The sequence below is a fragment of the Protopterus annectens genome, chromosome 16.part0 (assembly GCF_019279795.1).
Source record: "Protopterus annectens isolate FY-2018-M chromosome 16.part0, PAN1.0, whole genome shotgun sequence".
NCBI classification, from domain to species: domain Eukaryota; kingdom Metazoa; phylum Chordata; order Ceratodontiformes; family Protopteridae; genus Protopterus; species Protopterus annectens.
This window is the reverse complement of record NC_056750.1, coordinates 48,057,826-48,085,213: the sequence shown is the minus strand read 5'-3', so window position 1 is coordinate 48,085,213 and position 27,388 is coordinate 48,057,826. Positions and strand designations below refer to the sequence as shown.

Below are 27,388 nucleotides of genomic sequence, written 5' to 3'. Positions count from 1 at the left end.
TATAATACCTGTTTTCTTAATATACAAATTTTTTTAATACCTGGAATAATATGTTTTTTACTATGGAGGAGAGACTTACAATTATTAAAATGATAATATTCCCCAAGATTTTATACTTAATACAATCAATAATACTTCCACCTACAAAAATAATTATCAAGAAACTGAACACACTAATGTTAAATTTCTTATGGGCACCTAATAGACCTAGGATTGCATTAAAGAAACATACTAATAGCTGGTCTCAAGGGGGTATTTCTTTTCCAGACTTTAATTTATATACTATCTCTTCTATTGTAAAAGTTATTACTTTATTAATAGATCAGTCATATGTCACAAAATGGAAAGATTATTGGGAGCTAATTAGTATACACTTCATGAAAATCTCCTTAACACATAAAAATATGATTGTAATTAACTTCATGTTATGGTTACTAAAGGAATTTTGTACTTCACCTATTACACCTAAACATATGGTTTGTTACCCATTAAATATTATTATTAGTTATCGTAACTTTATATTCATGCACCCTAAGTATAGGGAATGGAATTTTATTGTATTTCCTATAATGTATACTCAGGGTATGCTTTTGTCATCTACTTCTGAAGGAACTAATTTAGCTATAGATAATGATCTAAAGTACTGGTATCAGTTGATATCTGATAATAAAGTTAAAAATCTAGATTTCTTAAAACAAGAATTTGATCTAAGAGAAACTTGCTGGTTAGATGTTCAGACCTTTAGACAACATCTCATTAATAAAATAGATTTAATGTCTATAACTGTTAAAGAATCTATTCCAACACTGATTGATTACTTGATATTAAATTTACAACATAAAGTTTCTGATAAAGGTAAGCTTTCATACATACATAAAGTTATCAGACAAGAAACTTTTTACAGTGTAGATTCATACTGGAATTATTTCACTTCTATTAATGGGGACCCACCAAATCAACAAGATAAACAATATATATTGGAATCTGCTTATAGAACTACGTCTTCCATTGTCTGGAGACTTTATACATGGAAATTTTCACATAGATCTTTTTATACACCTTTGATGATGAATAAAATAAATAATAAAGATAATCTATGTAAGAGATGTAATGTAGAAATTAATGCTGACTGGGCTCATATGTTTTATGACTGTATAAAATTGAAAGAATACTGGAAGTCAATTAATGAATTTTTGCAGGCTCTTTTACAGATAATTTCATTATTTCTAAATCTCTTATATTATTCAACACACCTGTACCTCAAAGTGTTAAAAAGTTTAAGCTTCCCTTGTTATGGTCTATTCTAGCAGTGGCTAGGAAAATAATAACTAGAAATTGGATTTCAGATACACCTCCTTCGTTCAATGAATTTAAAAATGTTATGAATATAGTGTGCCATATGGAAATAAACACAATTAGGACTAGAACAAATAGAAAAACATCTTATTTTATTGTATGGGATAATTTACAAAATTTGTTAAAAAAATTTTAATTTCAATAGCATGGTATTTTAGTTTAATTAATTGATCTGATTGTAGTGGATGTCTTTGTAAATACTTTAGTTGTTTTGTTGAATATTATAATAATACCTATTTTTAATTACTTGTATAAAATTGTTATGATATTTCTCTTATATGTTAAAACAATAAACCTGTTTTGAAAAAAAAAAAAAGAACTTCCTTCAAAACCTAGAGCCCACTCAACTAGAGCCTTAGCTACGTCAATAGCTTTTCAGGCTAGGTTACCTATAGACTCCATTTGTGCGGCAGCCACATGGGCCTCTCCTCATACCTTTATTTCTCATTACAAACTGGACATGGCCTCCAGAAGCCGAGCTAACTTTGGTTCCACCGTCCTCAAGAGTCTGTTCCGATGAGCCACCCAGGGCTGAGGTGCTAGGGACGCAGTCCCATCCAGCAAGAATGAAGGCGAGATTGACAACTTAACATTGGGAAGTTATGTACCTACCATAACGTTCATTGTTAGTTGTCTTCTTCTCGCCTTCTTTCTTGCGTCCCACCCTCCAACCCCCTAGCCTGGATAGACCGAAAGGATTTTTCTGGGCCTTCTTTCATCCCAGCTTGGACTCCCATGGTTGCCCTTTTTCTGGGTATGTTATATATATATAGGTATTCCTCTTTCTCCTTTGTTCTGGGATCAGAACTGCTATGATGTTATCTATCAAACGAGATCTGGGTAGTTAGCGCCTAGCATTGTGGGATACAGAGTAGCCTCGAGCCGGTAAAAATAGCTCTCGAGCTTTAGTATAGGCTGAGTCGGAGCCAAGGATCAGCTCCGAACCCATCCAGCAAGAAAGAAGGCGAGAAGAAGACAACTAACATGGAATGCTATGGTAGGTACATAACTTCTCATTAGTAAATATGAAAAGAAAGACAAGTTCTACTGAGTAAGCAGTCTAGCATATAATGCAGAATTCCACAAAATTCCCTGTACCTAATTCAAATTCTGGAATCTCTTTTTCAGAAAGTGTGAAAATATAACAGTTAAAGAAGTCAAATGTTGAAAAGATGGTGGTGTGAGAAATAAATTGGAAGAGTGACACATGGTATGGTGGTATCAAGTTATGAGGAAAGAACAGACATTAATAAAGTGATAGCACAAAAGCTGGAATGGGAATAACAAAGGCTAAACAAAAGGATTTAAGGATAGATGATGGAGGATGTTGTGATGAAGCATTAGAAGGAATGGGGAAAGACAGAAACAGAGGCGAGCGAAGGTGGCCATGAAATGAAGGAGTAGCTATATGTAAAGGAAATACATGGCTGCTGAGAAGCTGTAGTCATTGGTTACAAGGTAACATTTACAAGCATCATCATATTACATAAAGCCACAGGGGCAGGTTTTAAATTCTGAAAATATTTTCTGGTCATTTGCTTAAAGTTTGTCTTTTGGCTTTTCCCAGTTAGGAGTCACCACAGTGGAACGCCGGTCCGCTAATGATTGGCAGTAGATTTTCATGGTGCTGAGTTGCTAGCTCGACGCCCAACCTTTAACGAAGGCATGCCCATACACGTATGTCTTTTGGAATGCCACTCGACCCACAGGGAGGACATGCAGACTGCACTCAGAAGGCACTCCCTGCACTCCAGCCGAGAATTGAACGGGAGAACCTCTTGCTGTGAGGCAACAATGCTACCGCTGCACCAGTTGCTTAAAGTACACTGTCTAATTTACATATTTATATGTTGTTAGTCAGTGGTCCTACAAGAAACAACCTATTTTCAGAGAGGATTGTGATATACAGCATTTCAGTGGACTAGTACATGTAGGGAGATACACCAATGTGGAAATATGTTATATCGTAACAGTATTCTGACATACCTGTTATGCAAGACATAAGAGTAGAATCGTCATGTTGTCATAAAAAGCAGAAGTACAGTGCATCCATGTAGATTAAATAAAGGAAAGCAGCATCAAAGTGGGGAACATTACATACACGCTAAAGTAAAGGACAAATTACTTGATATAATTAAGAAAATTATATAATCTAATCAATCCATTTTGGTACAGTGGCAATGCAACAACATCCCCCACAAGGTGTACTCAACATCACAAAAGTGATTAGACAACAACTTTAATTAGGACAAATTAAAGAAAGCCATATGACATCACACATTACTTACAGAGAGGAGAACAGTGTCCAAGCCTGCAAAACTGAGTATTATTATAGCTCATTTATTAAGGTACAGGGAGAGGAAGAAGGCATATTGTGTATTTCCCTAAGTGCAGATTCACAAAGTATGTGGAGACTAGAGCTGCTACGTTTTGTGATAAATGGCAAACCACAAGACATGAAATAATTGCCTTGGTTCTACAGTACATAATAAATCTTTCATCGTACAAGTTAGAATCCTACATATTCTATTTATCCATTTTTTCAGTTTTTTTCTTTATTACTATTTCTTATCAATTTCAATGGGATGTGTTAATTCATAGGTTCATAGGTAAGTACTAGGCTAGCTGCCCATGTAAGCCATTTTAAGCCTAGTCAGTTTCCCTTTTTGTACTTAAATGAACCTATCCCATTTGGTTAGAGATCAGCCTTACCCATCCCATGGTTGATAATTATATATTACTCCTAAATAGAATAACTGTAATCATATCATAGATGATCTAAGGGGACCCATGCATAGAATAAATCAATTAGGAGCTGCCTCTGTCCATTAGTAGAACAGAGGGCAGTCCTGGGGTAAATTTTCTGATTCCTATCAATAGATCCAAATTGCACTTGAATATGGACAGGGATGAAGTTTGTTTTATGTGGATGGGGAGTTTGTTCCAGAGCAGTGGTATCCTCTGCAAGATTTACTTGTCCCTCCAAACTGTTATGTTGATGTTGCAGAAGAGGTTCAGATCCTAGACTGAGTATTTCTGATGCCATTTGACTAGCTGATGTGCAGAACATCCATTAGTAATGGGTTGCAGGATGCCTTGTATGCCAGGCACAGGTCACCTCTTAGTAGTCTATTGGATACAGAGTATAATGAGAGAGCTTTAAATCAGTCCATGTAGGACATGCTATTTAGGCCTTGTATCTTTTTAGTGATGTTCACTAAATCTTTCACTTGTTGCATGTGTCTGGACAGATGCATACCAAAAGGGGCATATATTCAATGACTGGATTAATAAGGGAACAATGACAGCCCTAGATCAAGACACAATCCCTTTGTTTATAAGCTATGCAATACAGAAGGACTTTCTTGCAACAATAGACACATGCTGGTCAAAATTTAGGTCACTATCGACATAAGTTCCCAATTCCCAAACAACTGGATCAGCTGTTAGGGGTGTATTGTCAATGTGATAGCTTCCTGTGGCAGATGACTTCCCAAAGAATACAATGATGCATTTTTGGCGTTTAGTTTCTGTCCATAATTTTGACACCAGTTATTTAATTGGGACAAACCTTCCCACAAGATGGCTAAGTCATTTGGGGATTCAATGACTGCTCCTGGCTTGCAGTCATCAGGAAACTTAGTCAGCCAGGGCTCTTTGGTACTGGCTTTAACTTCAGAAAAGTAGATGCCAAACAAGAGAGGTCCCAGTACAGAACCCTGGAGGAATCCACCACTGGCAACTTGTCTCTTTTTGGTGGTAACTTCCTCCATTTTGATTTTCTCCATCCTATCTGTGACCCTATTGGCAATCTAGCTGGTGACACAGGGTTTTATTCCTACTTTATTTAGTCAAAAGGTTTGGCCATACAAAGGTATGCAATGTGTACTATTTTGCATTCATCCATTGCTTTGGTGACCATGACAAAAAATCCACCAGGCTGAGTAAGCATGACCTGCCTTGATGAATCCAAACTGAGATGGGTCCAGTGTTGGAGGTTTTCTATGTCTTTATAGATTAGCCCCATGATGAGTCATTCTATGGCTTTGCATATAAGGCTGGTCAGGCTTATGGGTCTATAATTACCTGAGTCTGTGTAAGGTCCTCCGGTATGCAGGGAAATAACTATAGTTGTTCTCCAGTCACCTGGTACAAAATCTGCATATGCAGACTAAGATTGAACAGTGTTGCTAGGGGTACAGTAAAATTATACTTCATGTCATTTAAGATGTACCCAGCAATACTGTCAGGCTCATTGATGCAGTATTTTTTGCTTTTGATAGCACATTTAGGACTTGGTCTTGTGTGACAGCTGGAGGAGAGCCAGTTTCAGATCTATCTTGATGAACAGACGGAGAAGAGAAAGGGGTAAAGTTAGAGCTAAATTTATCAGTCAGTAAGTTTGTTACATCTTCAGCCTCAGTTTGCATTAGTTTTCTAATGCATTGGACTTTCCATAGTTTCCACAGGATTTTATAATTCAGTTCCTGACAACAGGATATATTTGAAGGGCAGTCAGCAGCCCAGCACTAAAGAACACCAGACTCTGCAAACCTCTGTTCTTTTCAAGTCTGCAAGGCTCTAGTTCAACAGAAGCTAGCCAATCAAAATCCAGCCTATACACCAAGCAGAATCCAGCCAATCAAAAACAGACACTCTGATACTTCAATAGAACTGAAGCTCAGGCAGCTGTAACATGAAAACCTCTAGGACTGACTGTTTTCAGACCTAGTCCCTGAAAGCCAATGAAATCTTTGTGGTGCACTGATTTAGTAATAATCTGGATGAAGAAGGACTTTCTGGTATTTTCCTTTTCTGTAGTCTCATGTTGCCTTCTTTAGATTACGTGGTAAAGTGCTGTCAGTGACCTAGTACTGAAGAACATGAATTCATGCAAATTACAGGCTACAATTTCCTGCAGGAAATATTTGAGTGTCTTCTGTCATGTTTAAGCCATGCTTCGAAAATGGTTATGGCATCTGATGCTGTCCAGTTATATAGCAAGTGAGCTTCATTTTTACTATAACCTATATTTAGATGATCGATGTTAAAGTCCGCTGATTTTTGACCATGTATCTTCAGCTAAATTAGAAACAGTGAAGCTTTGATATGGTCCACCGTATCTGACTTGACATCATCACCTAGTAAGACTATAGAGTCAAAGACCAAGGAGTCAAAATATCGAACATTTTTTATTGCCTTTACCAGTGAACACATCTTGCAGAAAAATATCATTTTGTGTCTTTTATGTACATAAATTGCTTAAGAAAGAGACATTTTCTTGGAAGGATAGTGTAATTTAAAATGCTTTTTAACCTGGTATGTGATCTGCTGTGTCCTGGTCACTTTTCAACCATAACCCTGGTTACAAGAATAAGGTTGAATGCAATATATCTGTACAGTTCAGAGTAGCCAATAAACCAGCATATTTTTGGATGGAAACTGTAATACCTGGGGAAAATCCATGTTGGCAGATGAAAACATGCAAATTGCACACTCACAATGACCAGAGGTCAGGACTAAACCTCAGACCTTGAGCTGTGAGAAGGTGGTCCTTACCATTGAGTTGCTTTGAGACCAGATATAAAATGAGTAAATAAATATAAAGGATTGCAGTTGCTCATTGTTTATTTGTTGACTTGGTCAACCGCTAATTCATTTTAGACTTGTGGTGGTGCAGCGGTAGCATTGTCGCCTCAAAGCAAGAGGTTCTCCCATTCGATTCTCAGCTGGAGCACCTTCTGTGTGGAGTCTGCATGTCCTCCCCACGGTCATGTGGCATTCGAAAGACATGCGTGCATGGGCGTGCCTTCGTTTAAGGTTGGGCTTCGAGCTGGCACCTCAGCGCCATAGAAATCTACTGCCAATCATTAGCGGACTGGAGTTCCGCTGTGGCGACCCCTAACCTGGAAAAGCCAAAAGAAGAACAACCTGGGTTTACAGCCAGATTAAAAATACTGACTGAAAAAAGAATGCAAAGTGATTTAAGAAGTTGGTCACACAGTAATTTATATTAAGAAAGTAATAATTCAAAAGCAGTTGTAGGGTTAATCAGTGCAAGGTTGGCAATAGGTTGCAATTCTTGTAGTAGTAGTAGTATATAGACCAGGCATTTATACTACAGTGACTATTGTATTATACCATGAATTCTAATAAAGGATTACTGTTTTTTAATACATAATTCATCTTCTACAAAATCATGAAAAGTAATAAACACTCATCATTTTGCACTGAGACATGTACATTAGCATCTGAAAAGTACTAGAGGAAAGATTTATTGATGTAATACATGAGAAGAGAAAGTGTAAATGTAGTGAGGCATATAATATGTATAATATAATATAATATACAATATATAGCATATTATATATTATAATACATAGTTCCTCTTTTAGGGCTTTTGAAATCTGAAAAAAATGAAGTGAGTGTTTGTTTAATTTCTAGAACATGTGACTTCATTCAAGGTAAGGGTCAGAACACAACTGAAGTATATTGCTTTATTCTGGTCTCTGGCTTGTAGCTGGCCATGTGTCTGATAGATATGGCCTACAAAGATATAAATGATTCTAGCTTGACGGAGTGATGTGTGAGTAAGTAAATAAATAAATACATAAATAAATAATTAATAAAAGCATTTGCTTTATTATAATTGCAGTATATCACAAACATGTGAAAAATCACTGCCCCATAACCGATTAATTATGCATGAATTAAGAAATTAAGTGTGCTTGATAAACACACTGTCTTCAATTCTCAATGAATGTTGTTTGGATAAGGATGATGTCATAGTTGCGAAATAACTTTCTGCATTGCAGTTTCCTACACTTAACATAAACCACATGCATGCATCTTTTTTATAACTACTTGTAATCAACCATGGAAACAGAAGACTTATTAAGATTAAATGCAAAGAAAGCTAATTATATCTCAGTGATGCTTTAAGTAAAAGAAGCAGTTAATGGACATATTCATTTCTCATTACAGGTGTGGCAGGCGCAATATTTGCTGCAGTCGGTAATACTGTCATGGAAAAATTGAAACAAGGTGAGTATTTGCCCTGATAAACTAGCACTGCAATTCTTTCTAATGAAGTGATTCTCAGCTTTCAGCTTTAACAACTTTTATGAAGTTATGAAAAACGAATTATTAGTATTAATGTAAAAAAATACTCATTCCTCATAAAATGCTCTTGGCATATATTACAAAATAAGTGAAATGAGAAAGCAAAAGAGGTTGATGAAAATCAAAATCAGATGCCCAAGCTGAAATTACTCCAGGTCTCCATACTTAGCAGTGTAGTTTAGTAAGCAGATTGCAAAGTGTTAAAGAGAGCTGTTATTCTAGGGGGAGCTGTCTGTGTGTGTGGGGGGGTGGGGGCATGAATCAAGAAAGCATATAGGATTGACTAAAGTAAACAAATAGAAGGGATATTTCATGACTCTCATTTAAATATGTCTGTAGGAGAGGAAATGTGAGATTTTCATATTTTCAGACTCCAAGAGAAACTGGTGGAGCACATGATATGGAGAATCTGCAGTTATGGCAAGAAAAGCCCTAGAGAGGGGAGTCTCCTAAACAGAAGGCACAAAGAAGCCCCTTGGAACAAGTGATCCTAAGTCAGAAAAAGCAAAGGATGATTTATGTAAATATAACTGAATAGAGGATCAAAGATACTCTTTCTATTATAAAAGAAGCGCAAGATTAAAAAAGGGATGCTGTATGCTGAGATAGAATGGGAGAAGGGGTGCTGCATGGTGAGGTAGAATGGGAAAAGGGGTGCTACCTGTTGAGATAGAATGGGAGAAGGGGTGCTGTGTGGTGAGGTAGAATGGGAGAAGGGGTGCTGCATGGTGAGGTAGAATGGGAAAAGCAGTGCTACCTGTTGAGATAGAATGGGAGAAGGGGTGCTGTGTGGTGAGGTAGAATGGGAGAAGGGGTGCTGCATGGTGTGGAAGAGTGGGAGAAAGGGTGCTGTCTGTTGAGATAGAATGGCAGAAGGGTTGCTGTGTACTCAGGTAGAATGGGAGAAGGGGTGCTGGGTGCTGAGGTAGCATAGGAAAAGGGGTGCTGCATGGTGAGGTAGAATGTGAGAAGGGGTGCTGAGTGTTGAGAAAGAATGGCAGAAGGGGTGCTGCATGGTGAGGTAGAATGGGAAAAGGGGTGTTGCATGGTGAGGTCGAATGTGAGAAGGGGTGCTGTGTGGTGAGGTAGAATAGGAGAAGGGGTGCTGTGTGGTGAGGTAGAATGGGAGAAGGGGTGCTGTGTGGTGAGGTAGAATAGTAGAAGGGGTGCTGCGTGGTAAGGTAGAATGGGAGAAGGAGTGCTGCATGGTGAGGTCAAATGGGAGAAGGGTTGCTGCATGGTGAGGTAGAATGGGTGAAGGGGTGCTGTGTGCTGAGGTACAATGGGAGAAGGGGTGCTGCATGGTGAGGTAGAATGGGAGAAGTGGTGCTGCATAGTAAGGTAGATAGGGAGAAGGGGTGCTACATGATAAGGTAGAATGTGAGAAGGGGTGCTGTGAGCTGAGGTAGAATGGGAGAAGGGGTGCTGCATGGTGAGGTAGAATGGGAGAAGGGGTGCTGCATGGTGAGGTAGAATGGGAGAAAGGGTGATGCATGGTGAGGTAGAATGGGAGAAAGGGTGATGCATGGTGAGGTAGAATGGGAGAAGGGGTGCTGCATGCTGAGGTAGAATGGGAGAAGGGGTGCTGCATGGTGAGGTAGAATGGGAGAAGGGGTGCTGCATGGTGAGGTAGAATAGGAGAAGGGGTGCTCCATGGTGAGGTAGAATGGGAGAAGGGGTACTGCATGGTGAGGTACAATGGTACAAGGGGTGCCATGTGCTGAGGTACAAAGGGAGAAGGAGTGCTGCATGGTGAGGTAGAATGGGAGAAGGGGTGCTATATAGAGAGGTAGAATAGGAGAAGGGGTGCTCCATGGTGAGGTAGAATGGCAGAAGGGGTGCTGCATGGTGAGGTAGAATGGGAGAAGGGGTGCTGCATGGTGAGGTAGAATGGGAGAAGGGTGCTGCATGGTGAGGTAGAATGGGAAAAGGGGTGCTGCATGATGAGGTAGAATGGGAGAAGGGGTACTGCATGGTGAGGTACAATGGTACAAGGGGTGCCATGTGCTGAGGTACAAAGGGAGAAGGAGTGCTGCATGGTGAGGTAGAATGGGAGAAGGGGTGCTATATAGAGAGGTAGAATAGGAGAAGGGGTGCTCCATGGTGAGGTAGAATGGCAGAAGGGGTGCTGCATGGTGAGGTAGAATGGGAGAAGGGGTGCTGCATGGTGAGGTAGAATGGGAGAAGGGTGCTGCATGGTGAGGTAGAATGGGAGAAGGGGTGCTCCATGGTGAGGTAGAAAGACAGAAGGGGTGCTGCTTGGTGAGGAAGAATGGGAGAAGGGGTGCTGCATGGTAAGGTAGAATGTGAGAAGGGGTGCTATGTGGTGAGGTAGAATGGGAAAAGGGGTGCTGCATGATGAGGTAGAATGGGAAAAAAGGTGCTGCATGGTGTAGAATGGGTGAAGGGGTGCTGTGTGTTGAGGTATAATATGAGAAGGGGTGCTGTGTGGTTAGCTAGAGTGGGAGAAGGGGTGCTGTGTGGTGAGGTAGAATGGGAGAAGGGGTGCTGTGTGATTAGGTAGAGTGGGAGAAGGTTTGCTGCATGGTGAGGTAGAATGGAAAAAGGGGTGCTGCATGGTAAGGTAGAATGTGAGAAGGGGTGCTATGTGGTGAGGTAGAATGGGAAAAGGGGTGCTGCATGATGAGGTAGAATGGGAAAAAAGGTGCTGCATGGTGTAGAATGGGTGAACGGGTGCTGTGTGTTGAGGTAGAATATGAGAAGGGGTGCTGTGTGGTTAGCTAGAGTGGGAGGAGGGGTGCTGTGTGGTGAGGTAGAGTGGGAGGAGGGGTGCTGTGTGATTAGGTAGAGTTGGAGAAGGTTTGCTGCATGGTGAGGTAGAATGGGAGAAGGGGTGCTGTACGGAGAGGAGGAATGGGAGAAGGGTGCTGCATGCTAAGGTAGAATGGGAGAAGGGGTGCTGCATGGTAAGGTAGAATGTGAGAAGGGGTACTATGTGGTGAGGTAGAATGGGAGAAGGGGTGCTGCATGGTGAGGTAGAATGGAAGAAGGGGTGCTGCATGGTGAGGTAGAATGGGTGAACGGGTACTGTGCGGTGAGGTAGAATGGGAGAAGGGCTGCTGCGTGGTGAAGTAGACTGGGAGAAGGGTTGCTGCGTGGTGAGGTAGAATGGGAGAAGGGGTGCTGTGTGCTGAGGTACAATGGGAGAAGGGGTGCTGCATTGTGAGGCAGAATGGGAGAAGGGGTGCTGCATGGTAAGGTAAAATGTGAGAAGGGGTGTTATGTGGTGAGGTAGAACGGGAGAAGGGGTGCTGCATGGTGAGGTAGAATGAGAGAAGGGGTGCTGCATGTTGAGGTAGAATGGGTGAAGGGGTGCTGTGTGGTGAGGTAGAATGGGAGAAGGGGTGCTGTATGGTTAGGTAGAGTTGGAGGAGGGGTGCTGTGTGAGTTAGAATGGGAGAAGGGGTGCTGCATGCTAAAGTAGAATGGGAGAAGGGGTGCTGCATGGTAAGGTAGAATGTGAGAAGGGGTGCTATGTGGTGAGGTAGAATGGGAGAAGGGGTGCTGCATGGTGAGGTAGAATGGAAGAAGGGGTGCTGCATGGTGAGGTAGAATGGGTGAAGGGGTGCTGTGTGGTGAAGTAGAGTGGGAGAAGGGTTGCTGTGTGGTGAGGTAGAATGGGAGAAGGGGTGCTACACGCTGAGGTAGAATGAGAGATGGGGTGCTGTGTAGTGAGGTACAATGTGAGAAGGGGTGCTGGATGGTGAGGTAGAATGGGAGAAGGGGTGCTGTGTGCTGAGGTACAATGGGAGAAGGGGTGCTGCATGGTGAGGTAGAATGGGTGAAGGGGTGCTGTGTGCTGAGGTACAATGGGAGAAGGGGTGCTGCATGATGAGGTAGAATGGGAGAAGAGGTGCTGTGTTCTTAGGTACAATGGGAGAAGGAGTGCTGTGTGGTGAGGTAGAATGGGAGAAAGGGTGCTGTGTGATTAGGTATAGTGGGAGAAGGGGTGCTGTGTGGTGAGGTAGAATGGGAGAAGGGGTGCTACACGCTGAGGTAGAATGAGAGATGGGGTGCTGTGTAGTGAGGTACAATGTGAGAAGGGGTGCTGGATGGTGAGGTAGAATGGGAGAAGGGGTGCTGTGTGCTGAGGTACAATGGGAGAAGGGGTGCTGCATGGTGAGGTAGAATGGGTGAAGGGGTGCTGTGTGCTGAGGTACAATGGGAGAAGGGGTGCTGCATGATGAGGTAGAATGGGAGAAGAGGTGCTGTGTTCTTAGGTACAATGGGAGAAGGAGTGCTGTGTGGTGAGGTAGAATGGAAGAAGGGGTGTTGTGTGGTGAGGTAGAATGTGAGAACGTATGCCATGTGGTGAGGTAGAATGAGAGAAGGGGTGCTGCATTGTGAGGTAGAATGGGCGAAGAGGTGCTGCATGGTGAGGTAGAATGGGCGAAGGGGTGCTGCATGGTGAGGTAGAAGGGGAGAAGGGGTACTGCATATGTTGGCATGTTTAAAACCCTTAGGCCATGAGGCACAATGCATTGATTTAAACATGCCTCAAAGTGAAATCTCTGTAGCCGTAATCTCACCAGCTTACGTGTGTCATTCTCCAGTTTATGCAAGTCCTTTCTCAATAGGTGTAAGACTTGTACACTATTAGATTCTGCTGTTGAAGGTGCTGCTGTAGGAATAAACGTTAAAAGTGGATTCTCCTTCTCCTTGAATAAAGAGCACAAATTTCTTTGCCCCATCTAGTCATAGCTGTTCAGCTCCGGTAGTTGATCCAGTATGGCTACCTCAATTGTACCTTCTGCCATGACCTAGCACCACATTGAAAAGTATCAATATAGAAGGAAAAGCAACACTGTGGTGTAGGCAAACTGGTCCTCCAAAAAGACAAGTATCCAATGTAAAAAATATAGGAGGCACCAGACCAAGGCATGTGAAGATAAAGTTCAATTTTAATCCACAGACAAAGTACAAAAAATGGTGAGCGCTTTCATATCAACGCATCGTGCCTCGTGGCCTAAGGGTTTTAAACATGCCAACATATGGCAATGTATATAAGAATTTGCTTGCACAGTGGCAACAAATTAACTTAGATACCAGTTACAATTACATGAAGCTACTTATCCATTTTTTTAAACTAGAGGAAGATCAACTGGCAGATAGCATAGGGAAGCAGCAAACAGAACTCTATGAGAAATACCCTTCAGCGTTAGTGGATATTAAGGTCGAACACATCATTGAGACAGTCAATGCCTATAGTTTCATAGTTTCATAGTATAGTACTAGGCTATCTGCCCTGGGGCATTTGTAAGCCTAGCCATATTGATGTGGCTTTTGCTAGCCCATGAAATGGTACAAAAATGTACAGAATAAATCTAGAATACTGTGCCTCTGTCTAGTAGTGACACAGTGAAGGTCCCCTTATATAATAGAATTAGTTTACTGTGCCCCTGTCTAGCAGTGACACAGATGTGACCCCTGGGGTAAACTTATGATCTCCCATCCACTCATCAAGATTTCTCTTGAAGAGAGTCAGTGAGGGGCTCTGCCTAATACGAACTGGGATCCTATGAAACTCACCTGCTGAATTACAAGAAAAAGTAAATTCAGAGGGATACCAACGATTTGTTACCGGTCGGGTCTTCTCCTGGCCAAGAGAAAAATGTAATAACAATTTACATTCGCACATGAATGGGCGTCCTATGAAAAATGTAGTAACTGATTCGTCTGTCAGTACTAGTAATACCACCTTAAATAATAATGCAGCACAAGGGATGGGAAGGCAGGAAGTTACTTTTACTAGTCAGATTGGCAGTTCTAGGTTGACTGATTTACATACTGAAACCACATCCCCTGCTGGGACTGGAGCACGCAGAAAAGAAACTGCTCAGTCTGCAAACAGCAATGGAGTTATTAACCAACTCATTGAGGATTTAGAACATTTAAGTCTACCGTACCCTATACACACACCAAATTTTTACCAGCGGAACCAGGGGAGAGGGCGCCTGAAGAGGAAGGCCTCCATGGAAGAAGAAAATGCTCTAACAATAAAGAAAATGTGGCAAAACAAAAACGGATTTTGATATGGAATATTTCTAGCTGTAAATTGAATGAAGTGGAAGAGACTGTTCTAAGTAAAGGTATGACTTTTATACCGGCCAGTCGTATGACGCTAACTGAAAACGTAATTGAACTAAAGACGTTCACTAGAAATTTAATGTTGAAAATGCAGTTTCAAAATGTTAATGTAAGTGATAAGGACTTTAATTTGTTCATGAAGGCTAGTGGTTATATGCCCATCACTATGGGTGCAATTGAAACATTTGAAAAAGCATGTATCAACGATATATATTCCATGTATGATGATAAGGAACGTACTAAATGCTTTGTTAATATGGGGAAAGATGAAAGGGAAACATTGAGGTTTTACATAATGACAAGAATATTTGTTTTAGGCCAGCTGACAAAGGGGGACCATTGGTGGTTATGGATTATGTTTTCTATAGGGATGTGATGTACAGTATGTTAAGTGATGAAGGAGTGTATGAAAAGATCGACCATGTTAAAATTGGTAAATACATTTGCAGAATGCGCAATGATCTATTTGAATGTATGCAATGTCGTCAGATTACTATGGACCTATACAACTATTTCATTGTGGATGATCCTATCATACCAGTAATACAGGGATTACCCAAGATACATAAGCACGCCCTTAATCCACCCATGAGACTGATAGTGGCAGGGCAGGGGTGGTGTACAGAGCCACTATCGATATATGTAGAGCACCACCTGAAACCTGTATTGGCAAGGAACAACTCTATCCTTAGAGACACTAATCAATTTTTAGTAGAGCTACATGCATTCACTAATAGTTTTACACCAACAATGGACTGCTTAATGGTCACCTTGGATGTGCAATCTCTTTTTACTGTAATACCTAATATGGAAGGTCTGGAGTTTTTACATCAGTATTTTAAGGAAGACGGAATGTATGAATCTAGAACGGTAGATCTCCTCTGCTTTTTGGTGGAAACCATATTGAAGAAATGTGTTTATGTTTGAACATAACATTTACAGACAAAAAGGTAGCATGGCTATGGGCACTTCTTGTGCTAATAGCTACGCCAATATAGTTATGGCTAAATGGGAATCACTAAATATTCTCACAGGAGTATGGTCTGAGAAAATAATCTTTTATTGAAGGTTTGTAGATGATCTCTTCCTATTATGGGAAGGAGGTGCATCGACCCTACAACACTTCCTGAGGGATATAAATAATAGCACACATTTTTTGAGGTTTACAGCTCATAGTTCAAATAAATGTGTTGAATTTCTAGATGTCAGTATTACTAGGGCAAGCACAGGTGAATTCTACACTGAGATTTTTCGTAAAGAATGTTATAGAAACACTTATGTACATAGACAGACTATGCATCCCCAGCATGTGTTCAGAAATGTGATAAAAGGGCAAGTACTAAGAACATCTAGGTTAACAGCCAAAGATGAGAAATTTTTAAGTGAACTGTACCAACTAGAAGGGAGATTTCATGATAGAGGGTATAAGAAAAAGGAAATTAGGTCCATCACCTCTAATACATACTCCATCAGGAATAGCATAGGGAAACCTTATTTCTCCAGTCCGAATCAGGTTTATGAAGAAAAAACTGCACAAACGAACCCCCTGAGGATTTCAGTTATGTATGCAAGTAACATTAGGCTGTTACAGGAGATTTATTCCAGAAATTGGAATATACTCTGGTCAGATGAAAAGGTTAAAACATTGGTAGGAGATAACCCCAGATATGCATATAAAAACAAGAAATCCATTAAGAGGCTTTTATGTGGACCTAGATATGGCCATGAGTTGAATACTGAACCCATAACACACAATCATGGAACCTTTCCCTGTAATTCCTGCAATTATTGTAAATATATTGATGAGAAAGGATGTTTTGAACACTCAGATACGAGGAAGGTTGTTTACTTTAAACTATCAGCTAACTGTGATACCACAAATATTGTATATTTAGCTCACTGTAATGTATGATGTAAAGTTGTCTCTCTCACCTTCATTCTTGCTAGTTGGGTTTGGAGCTGAGGCCATTTTCTAAAGCTCAAGAGCTACTTACTGGCTCAAGGCCTCCCTATATCCCACAATGCCTGGCGCTAGACCCCCAGATCTCATTTGCTGCTTCAGCTACGAGGTTGCGCTTTACTGGTTCAGGTCATATTCATCTTTTTGTAATATTAGTAGTTAAACTTTTAGTGTATATTTTTCAAGTTTTTTGTTTAATTAGAGTAGTACTGTAGATTAGTTTTAGTTTTTCCTGTGTTTTCTTACCGTTAGGAAACTCGTTTTACTTAGACAGTTTTCTCCCATCCCCTCCCCATCTCCCTAAGTAGGCCGTTTAAATTAGAGGCTATCCCCTTCCCTTTTAAATTGTTCCAGTAGGAAGTAGTGTTTAGCCTTTATAGTCTAAGATAATAGTCTCTTAGTTTTGTTAGTATTGTTACCTTTAATTTTTTGTGTGAAGGTGTGGGACTAGTGTGTGTGTGTGAGTGTGCGTGTTCTTTTTTGCACTAGTCTAACATTCATCCATCGGTATTCCTTTTTTCTTTAACATGTCAAAGGATACCAAGGTATCAGGGTTCAAGAAGTGTGACTCGTGCTGTCAGAAAATGTCTCTGACAGACGGTCACACTTCTTGTGTTTATTGTTTGGGTGCCCTACACCTGCAGGACTCTTGCTCGGTATGTTATGCCTTTAGTCCGAGAGTCCTGCAGGAGCGTAGGAACAAGTTGATTCTCAGGGGATTACTAAAACCTGAGGGGTCTCCAGCGAAGTCTCAGCCAGCAAAAACCCCTAAGCCCACCAAGCCATTGGCTCCCAGTACGGAGCCGTTGCCAGGTGGAGCGTCTGCTTCAATTTCGGTTCTGGCCGGAACTGAAGTATCTAAATCTCTCTCGGCTCTGACCTTGGTGTTGGAGCCGTCAGGGAGCCATAAGTGATCCAGGTCACCATCCCTAGAGTCGATTCAGTCGGCTCCGGGATCACCTTTGCTACAGTCTGAACGGAGCCATCGGTCTCACTCTTCTCAGTCCTCGATGCTATCCGATCATGACTTGGAGAGAGTGGTTAGTAGACTCCTCAAATCGCAGGCACTGGCCAAAATGTTAACTAGCCCTCCTCATCAGGCTGTGGCTGTTCCTGTTTCTGAAGTAGTTCCTCCTCCGACTCCTCCTGTCAGTTCGAAGCCGGAGCTTGTTTGGGCTTGGATCCTGGAAACGTCGGCGCCGATGCTTCCCCTTTCGGCTCCGTTGTCGGCTCCAATTTCTTCAATGGTTACGTCCTTGGAGGGATCTGGGCACCGAGACTCCCTCGTCGGCTCTGAGGGGGCGAGTGGAATTGGACCCTTGTCCGACCCCGTTCTCCCTCTCGGAGCCTCGGCGCAGGTAATCTCGGCTCCTACATCGGCCTCGGAGCCGTCCTTTTCGGTGCTGGAGAGGATTCCTGTCTCTTCGGAGTGGGGGCCCTCTTCTCTGCTGGACAGGGGTGCCTTCGAGGTCATGAGGAGCATGCTGACTTCTGAGTCTGAACCTCGATCAGACCCTTCAGCTCCTCCCCCCAGGGTGCCTGCTTTGGTCTCTGCCCCTCCTTCAAACCCCAAGCGAGGGGATCAAATGCTCCAGGTCACCCCACTGGGTGTATCTTCCTCTTCCGAGGCCTCCCCTGAGATTTCAGAGGAGCCCCCTCGAAAGAGGAAATGTAAGAAGAAACATGTTGACTCCCCAGAGTCTGTCACATCAGATACTGACTTGGAGGATTCAGAAGGGTCCCCAAGATCCCCCTCTGAAGTTGTCTCCTTCTCAGGCATCCTTGAGATCCTTAAGCAGAGGGGGAACTGGTCTGCCCTTAACCCTTCTGAGGATGAGTCGCTATACTTGGATGCGTTTGGTTCTCACCCATCCACCTCCTGGATGTCTCTGCCTTTTGATCCATTGATGGAAGTAGTGGCTCGGAAGGCGTGGTCAGCTTCGGGCACACTGGAACCAACCCCCCGTAGGCCCACTAAGTTTATTACGGCCCCTCAAGATAAACAGTTTTTGACAAAGGGTGTCCCCGTTGATGCCATGGTGTTAGCAGCTGCCACGAAAAAGGAGTTGGCTGACACTTCTGTACCTGTCCATCCCCCTAATAAAGAGTCTAGGATGATGGATAGATACGGGAAGTGGATGTTTTCCTCAGCGACCTTCTCCATGCGGTCGCTGAATTATTTGTGCCACTTCACCCGTCTACAGAGGGAGCTCCTCAAGGAGCTAGGAGATACCCTGCAAGATCCATCAGCTGCGGGGGCTCAAGACAAGATAAACTCCCAGTTGGCAACTCTTAATTCTATCGTCAACTCCTCCATGCGGCTCATCTCGTATGCAGCTGATGGGGCGAGTAGGGCCGCAGGCACAGGCGTGGCTTTGAGAAGACATGCCTGGATGCGGTTATGTAACTTCACTGATCCCTTCAAGGTGTCTTTCACCAACACCCCTTTTGATGGTTCGGCTCTGCTTGGACCTCATTTGAAAGATACCCTTACCAGGTGTGAGCAGGAAGGCAAGACTCTCTCTGCCGTGGGAGTCCATTTTTTCACTCCCTCTAGACCGTACCCTAAGGGTCAGAAGAGTGGAAAGATGTGGTTCTGGAAACCCCAGGGAGCCGTGCCTGACACACGTGGTGAGTTTCCCTCCAGAGGCAGAGGAGGGAACAACAATAGATGCAGCCCGCAGGGCAGAGGGGGTCCGCAGAATCAGGGCAGCAGAGAATCTTTCTCTGACAAGCCCTTCCAGCACCCCTGAGAGGCTGCCCGGCTGTCTGCCTTCGGAGGCAGTTGGGGGAAGGTTGTCTCTGTACCCAGAAGCCTGGCGTCTCATCACTCGAGACAGATGGGTACAGTCTATCATAGGTTCATAGGTTCATAGGTTGATACTAGGCTATCTGCCCTAGGGCATTTATAAGCCTAGCCCATAGATATGTGGCTTTCGCCACCCCTTTAGTTTGAAGAAAACTATGCCTATTATTTTGCTGTGCCTCTGTCAAGCAGTGACACTGAAGTAATCCCTGGGGTATATCTGCGATCTCCCATCCATTGGTTAAGATTCCTCTTGAACAAGGCCAGCGAGATGCTCTGCCTCACATGTACCGGGATTTTGTTCCACAGCATAGGGAGTCTCTGGGTGATGAATCTGTCCCTCCAGCACATCCTATTAATAACCGTGTCAAGGTTTAAGTCTCCCGCCCTTGTGGTTCTGAGGGATCTAGATTTTTTGAGGTGAAGCATATTCATCAAATCTGGGTTTGACATGGCCTTATATGTCAGGCACAGGTCACCTCTGAGCAAGCAGTATGAGACTGAATAGAGCTGGAGTTCTTTCAGTCAGGCAGCATAAGACATATTTTTGAGACCCTTTATCCTCTTGGTGAGGAACTTCTGGGGCCTTTCCAGCTGCTGCAGGTGTCGGGTCAGATACATTCCGAATGGGGCATTGTACTCAATCATAGGTCTAATGAGTGATGAGTACAGGGGGACGATGACCTCCCTTGATCTAGATGTGAATCCCTTCATGATCAGGTGGACAATGTAGAAGGTTTTCCTGACTACTTTAGCAACATGAGTGTCAAACGAAAGGCTAGTGTCAACCTGGGTCCCCAGGTCCCTGATGACTTCTTCTGTGCTCAGTGGATTGCCACCTATATGATAACTAGGGGTAAACTTGTTTTTCCCAAAGGGTATGACTATGCATTTCTTGGCGTTTAACTTTAGGCCATGGCTCTGGCACCAGTTATCCATTTCTGTGAGGCTCTTCTGAAGGATATCTGTGTCAGAAGTGTTTTCGACTATGGCGCCCAGTTTTTAGTCATCTGCAAACTTTGTCAGCCATAACCCTCCTGTGTTTGCTTGTACTTCAGAAAAGTAGATGCTGAACAAGAGTGGACTCAGGACTGAGCCCTGTGGTACACCACTTGTGACAGGCTTTGAGTCTGACATGGCTCCAGCAACTCTGACCCTGTGGGTTCTGTCACTTAGCCAGTTTGCAACCCATCTTGTGATGTATGGGTTTACATTCAAGCTGATGAGTTTTTCGATGATACCTGAGTGGGGTATTGTGTCGAAGGCCTTTGCCAGGTCGAGGTAGGCTGTATGGACTGCCTTTCCCTCATCAATGGCCTTGGTGACTGTTTCGAAAAAGTCAACCAAGTTTAAAAGGCATGATCTGCCTTTGACAAAGCCAAACTGGGTTGGATCCAAGGTCTGCAAGTTCCCTATGTCTTTATTTATGAGTTCCATTATGATCCTCTCCATGGCTTTGCAAATAAGGCTTGTCAAGCTAATGGGACGGTAGTTTCCAGGGTCTGTGTAGGCACCGCCCTTGTGAAGTGGGACCACAGTTGCCGTGCGCCACTCCTTGGGTACGTATCCTGAGGTGATGCTAAGATTAAACAGCTGTCCTAACTGTGGGTTTAATTCCTCATTGAGTTCATGGAGCACACAGCCAGGGACACCATCCGGTCCCATGGATGCTGGGTTTTTTGCCTTGAAGAGAGCAGTTTTCACCTGGGCGTTGGAGATGTTTGGGGGGATACAATCCTCTGCTATAGATATCTCTCCTTTTGGGGGGGATGGGGGGGAGAAGTTTGCACTGAACCTGTCAGCCGGTATGTTGGCAATGTGTGTAGGTTCAGTAATCTTCACATCATTTTGGACTAATTCTGAGCATATCTGGGAGTTTCCTCCTAGGTTTCTAACATAGCTAAAGAAGGCTTTATGATTGTCTTTTGTGTCCTTGGCGATTTTTCTCTCAAAATTAGCCTTGGATGATTTTATGAGAGCTCTTAGTTTTTTACTTATAATGATCAAAGGTGTCTTACCTTTCAAGGATTTTGCTCTATCTTGTAGTAGCTTCCTCCTTTTGTTGTAGAGCTTGTTTATGGCTGGGGTCCACCAGACTGGACGCTTGCCTTTGGTACAGAGAGTCTTAGTTTTCTTTGGGATTGCCTGATCCATGCAGTCCTGTAGGTGCTGGTAGAAGGCATTTGTAAGTGATTCAGCGGTTTGAGTAATGTTTACCACTGGATCAGGGGCCTTAAAGGAGACCACACTAGTTTTTAGAAGTGTGAAGTTGGCTTTTGAGAAGTTTTTCACTGTGGTCTTTTTTATTTCAGGTTGGGGCGGGATGAGGACCTCCAGCGAGATTAGTTTATGATCTGATCTCACCAGTGAGGGGTATACTTCCGGTGTTGAACATTGTGAACCCATGTTTGTGATGATGAGATCAAGTATGTTTTCTCCTCTTGTGGGGATGGTGACCAGTTGTTCCATGGCATTTGAGTTTATGAATTCCAGGAACCTTTGGGCTAGAGAGTTTGGGCTTGAGTAGTGTTCCCAGTCTATATTAGGGTAGTTGAAGTCACCAAGTATGATGGTGTTTGGAGATACATTTATCCCCTCCAGTGTTTTCAGGAAGGCCATGTGAGGTTCCTGAGTTTGAGAGGGTGGCCTGTAACATGCTACAAATTGCAGAGCAGTCTTGCCTATGGTTAATTGCACCTGGATGGTCTCCGATGCATCGTGCGTTGCCACCAACCTTGAGGTGTGGGTGTCCTTTATGAATATGGACACCCCTCCTTTTGGTGTTGTCTGGATTTTGGGGCGGAGCATGATATGAGGTGAAACCTGATAGTGCTGGGGTGCTCTCAGGAGCCTTGAACCAGGTTTCTGTCACAGCACAGACATCGATGTTCTCCATACTGAGAAGGGCCTCGAGTGCGTGCATCTTGAGATTGAGACTTCTGACATTGAGCAGCATTACCCTTAGTTTTTTTCCTTTTTTGTGTTCTAGGGTGGTAGGTTTAGAATTTCAGCCTTGCCTAAAAAAAGGCACTATCGGGGTGGCAAGACCCTTTGCCAATATCCGGAAGCCCAGGGGTGACAGGTGCAAGCCGTCCCTTGCGAAGCAGCGTGGCTTGTCCAGCATGTCATCCCAGGCAGACAGACATTGGATCCCCTTTGAATGACACCAGAATTTAAGCCAATTGTTAAAGCTGATCATCTTATCACTGTATTGTGGCATCATTCTAGGTGAAGGTAGGATATTGCTCAAGGTCAGGGTCATACCTGCTTGGGCTACATAATCAGAGAGCTCCTCAATGTCTCTTTTCATGTAGTCCAAGGAGGTATGTCTCAGGTCGTTGACACCAGCGTGGACAATGACTGAGTCGTACTTGTACCTGCTGTTGAGAGGCCTGAGTGCTTGCGTTATGTGGCGGATTCTAGCACCCGACAGGCAGCTTACTGTGACCTTCTCCTTACTCAGTCTGGTGAGCAGGACGTCAGTGTGTCTGACTATGGAGTCACCAATGATGAGTGTGTCTGGCATTGTGTTTGGCCTTATGGGCTGTGACTGTTTGACACTCTGACTGTGTGGTCTATGTGCTGCATGTGTTTGGTCCTGAGGTGGTAGTTGTTTGGGTGTCTGCTTTGGTGGCCTCTGCTGTTTTGGTAGATTTTTGATCAGAGCCTCCGAGTATGTCTTTGTGTGATTATGTGTATGATTTGAAGTTGTGCTGGTACTATGTGTGACTGGGTATGTAGTGTGTGTGGTTTCCTTCTCCTCCTGTCTGGTCTTGCCAGTCCTGTGTTGAGAGAGCTCAGCCTCCAGTTTGGCCGTATAGTTGCATCTCTCGCATGTATTTGTGTTTTGTGGGAGAAGGAGAGGATTGTCTGTGTACATGAGGCAATTGTAACATTGCCTCAATATTCCCAGGTTCACCAGTTGAGCAGGAGAGGACACTAGCAACTGATCCCTCGACATGCTAGAAGTAATAGTTAAAAAAACTTACAAAAGACTCCGAGGGATGTGGGTTCTAGGCTGGTGGGGTACTATCTCTAATAAAAGTGCTTTATCAAGGTGCAAGTACTGTAGGAGCAAGTGCTAGGCTTTAGAGATAGAGAATAGTCTACTTGGGAGTCAAGTAGAGATGAACTTTTTAGTTATAGGATACGCTGGTTAGATCAGCAATACAGTTCGAGGAAGGTAGTTATAAGGGAAAATTTGAAGAGTGGAATTTAGGTAGCCTGAATAGTTTAACCTTGTTTAACCACCGTTGCTCTTGTCCGGAGGTTACAAAATCCAGTTTGTCCACACCTCCTTAAAATCAAACAACCCCATCCCAGATGTTCCACCCAGTCTAAGGGAACAGGCAGTACAAGAAATTTCAAGACTGCTAAAAAAACAGGCCATCCAACAAGTCCCAGCAGACCAGCAAGGATCCGGAATTTACTCAAAGTTCTTTTTGGTTCCAAAAAAGACAGGGGACTGGAGACCCATTTTGGATCTCAGCAGACTAAACAAGTCTGTTCAAAGAATGAAGTTTCGGATGGTCATGCTTCAGTCCATTCTACTCTTTTTGGGTCAGGACAATTGGATGTGCTCCATAGATCTTCAGGATGCATACTACCACATCAAAATGGACAGGCGTTCCAGAAGGTTTCTTTGCTTCCGGCTGGGAGCCAGTCATTACCAGTTCAGAGCCCTGCCCTTTGGTCTCACCAAAGCCCACAGGGTGTTCACCAAATGCATGGCAGTGGTTACCGCTCACCTGAGATGGCAAGGATACCAGGTGTTTCCATATCTAGACGACTGGCTCCTTACTGCTACCACCAGACATCAATTGCTGAGAGCCAGGGATTATACCATCCAAACATGCTCCAACCTAGGTATCTCAATAAATTTCGAAAAGTCTGCATTGTTGCCTTGTCAGTCTTTAACCTTTATAGGCACAAGATTAAATATGAAAGATCTGTCCGCAAGACTTCCAATAGACAAAGTGGCAGACATTCGCCAACATGTACAGGTATTATTAGGATGCAGAAAGATTCAGGCCAGATTCATCCTAAAAACCTTGGGTCTCATGGCAGCAGCGATCATATTAGTTCCCCTGGCTCGTTTTCACATGAGGATTCTCCAACGGATGCTTTTCACCCAATGGTCCTTTCAACAACTTCCTTTGTCTCACAAGATAATAATCACACAGTCATGCAAAGACCACTTGGCTTGGATGAAATATAATGTCTGATGAAGGCTGTGTACTACTGCAGCCGAAAGCACTTACATTAAACATTAATAAACAGTCCGTGCCATTTTACCAGTTTGTTTCCACCTGGTAGACTGTTTTTTAAGGTCTAGTCATTGGTTTTATTTTTTGTTTGGTGGATGGTCTCTCCATCAGTACCCCAGGGCAGACCATTTGTCCTTCCTCCTCCAGTTGCCACGGTGACCATGGATGCCTCCCTGATCAGGGTGGGGGGGCATTTTCAGGGCAGGACTGTCCAGGGCACCTGGCAACCCCACTAGTACCACTTGCACATAAACGTCTTGGAGATGAGGGCGGTGCTTTTAGCGTTGCAAGCTCTTCAGAACTCTCTACCCACTGGGACCATTGCAATTCAGACAGACAATATGTCTGTAGTGTGGTACATCAACAAGCAGGGCGGAACCAAGTCATATCCCTTATGTCGAGAAGCACTCAGACTATGGCAGTGGGCGATCTCCTCTCAATGGTTTCTGATAGCAATGCACATCCCTGGGAAGTCCAACGTCATAGCGAACAAGCTAAGCAGAGCTATTCTCATGCCTCACGAGTGGTCTCTCAATCGGACAGTAGCGGACAAAATCTTCCGCAAATGGGGTCAGCCTTGCTGCGACCTTTTTGAAACTCCTCTCAACAGCAAGTGCGACAATTTCTTCACTCTCCTTCCTCTTCCTGGACACTCCCCTAGAGACGCTCTAGTTCACGATTGGCCCTAGGGACTTCTGTATGCATTCCCACCCTTTCCACTAATTCCCAAACTAATTCAGAAAGCTACCGTGCTGGGTTGCAGGATGATCCTCATTGCCCCCTACTGGCCTCAACAAATCTGGTTCCCGTTCTTGCATCGCCACCTTCTAGAGCAGCCTTGGAATTTGGACCCAGTTCCGGACCTCCTGATCCATCAGTCAGGGAGGCTGCATCAATCTCTTCAGTCTCTCAACCTCACTGCTTGGTTGCTCCACTTCCAACCTTAGCCAGGCTTCCCAGTATTTCCAATTCAGTGCATGAGATTATCCTTTCTTCGCACAAACCTACAACCAGGAAGACTTATGCTAGTAAGTGGAAATGTTTCTCTTTCTGGGCAGAGGCTAGAAATATAGATCCCTTCACGGCCCCTGTCCATAATGTTCTGGACTTTTTAGCAGAACTTTTTCAAGCGGGCTCCTCTTCGGCCACCATTAGAGTTCAATTAGCAGCAATCTCTAATTTCCATACGGGCCTGTCAGAAACCAACATCATGTCCCATAAGCTTTGCAAAGCCTTTCTGAAAGGAACAATCTTGCTCAGGCCTCCAGTGAGAGATCCCCCGCCTCCGTGGGACTTAAATTTGATCCTAGCTTCCTTGATACTGCCTCCCTTTGAACTGGCAGCTTCCTGTTCCTTGAAATTGCTTACTTGAAAAACCCTCTTTTTGGTGGCCATTACTTCAGCGAGGAGAGTTTCTGAACTTCAAGCCCTTTGTGTTCGTCCTCCTTACCTAGTTTTCCATAAGGATAGAGTTTAACTCAGGACTAATCCTTCATTCCTTCCTAAGGTCCCCTCCGAAAATAATTTAAATCAATCCATTGATCTGCCAGTCTTTTTTCCAAATTATTCCAACAAAGCTGAACACAAATTACACCAGTTGGACGTTCGTAGGCAATTACGTTTCTATTTGCATAGGACTGAGCAAATAAGGAAATCAGACCAACTCTTCCTGTCCAATGTGGAGGGTAAGCAGGGTCGACCAGTGTCTAAAGTAACCTTATCCAGGTGGTTGTCCTCTATTTTTACCCTTGTTTATCAGTTGAGGAATAAAGAACTCCCTGCTATACCTAAAGTCCACTCTACTAGGGCTTTAGCTACATCGGTAGCTTTTCAATCAAGACTACCAATGGAAGCCATTTGTGCGGCAACCACATGGGCCACCCCTCATACCTTCATTTCACAATATAAATTGGATCTGGCCTCTAGGAGCAGAGCTGATTTTGGTTCCACTGTGCTCAAGAGTCTGTTCTGATGAGCCACCCAGGAATAAGGTGCTAGGGATGCTGTCCCAACCAGCAAGAATGAAGGCGAGAGAGACAACTTAACATTAAGAAGTTATGTACCTACCATAACGTTCCATGTTAGTTGTCTTCTTCTCGCCTTCTTTCTTGCGTCCCACCCTCCATCCCCCTAACCTAGATGGACCGAGAAGAGTCCTCCTACGAGTCTTGTCGCTGGCTGAGTCTTTACCGATTTATGTCCTCTACCTTTTTCTTCAGCCCTGTAGCTGAAGTCTTGCTATTGGGACAGTTGTCCTCTTGTATTATGATGGTGTTAGGTCTTCCAAATGAAATCTGGGGGTCTAGCACCAGGCATTGTGGGATTTAGGGAGGTCTCAAGCCAGTAAGTAGCTCTCGAGCTTTAGAAAATGGCCAAGTCAGAGCCGAAGGTCGGCTCCGAACCCAACCAGCAAAAAAGAAGGCGAGAAGAAGACAACTAACATGGAACGTTATGGTAGGTACATAACTTCTTATTGCTCATTTTATGTATGTATGACCACATGGAGGTTTTGTGATAGGATCAGAGAGCATGTTTATGATATATATAGGAGGGCAGAGACTAATGCCCTAGCAAGACACGTGATGGCATCAGATACGACACACACATTTAAATTCATGGTTGTAGAGAAAGTCAAAATAGGTTGTAGAGGTGGCCCTATAAAGAACCTGGTAGAAAATAAGGAACTTGAATGGATCATTAGGATGCGGGCTAATATAGGCAGGGGCCTAAATGACAAAGTTCCTATTAAACCTGCACTTACTCATAAAC

At 43.3% G+C, this 27,388-nt stretch overlaps 1 protein-coding gene across 1 annotated transcript in view; it reads left to right on the top strand.

Annotated features, from left to right (window-relative positions):
- The window catches only part of LOC122790767 (protein mono-ADP-ribosyltransferase PARP14-like), a 1,159,206-nt gene that overhangs the window by 596,345 nt on the left and 535,473 nt on the right, over positions 1-27,388 (top strand). The window contains exon 11 of the mRNA XM_044058380.1: positions 8,341-8,400. Within this exon, the coding sequence (XP_043914315.1) occupies positions 8,341-8,400 (60 nt within the window). The remainder of the gene's footprint in view (positions 1-8,340; positions 8,401-27,388) is intronic.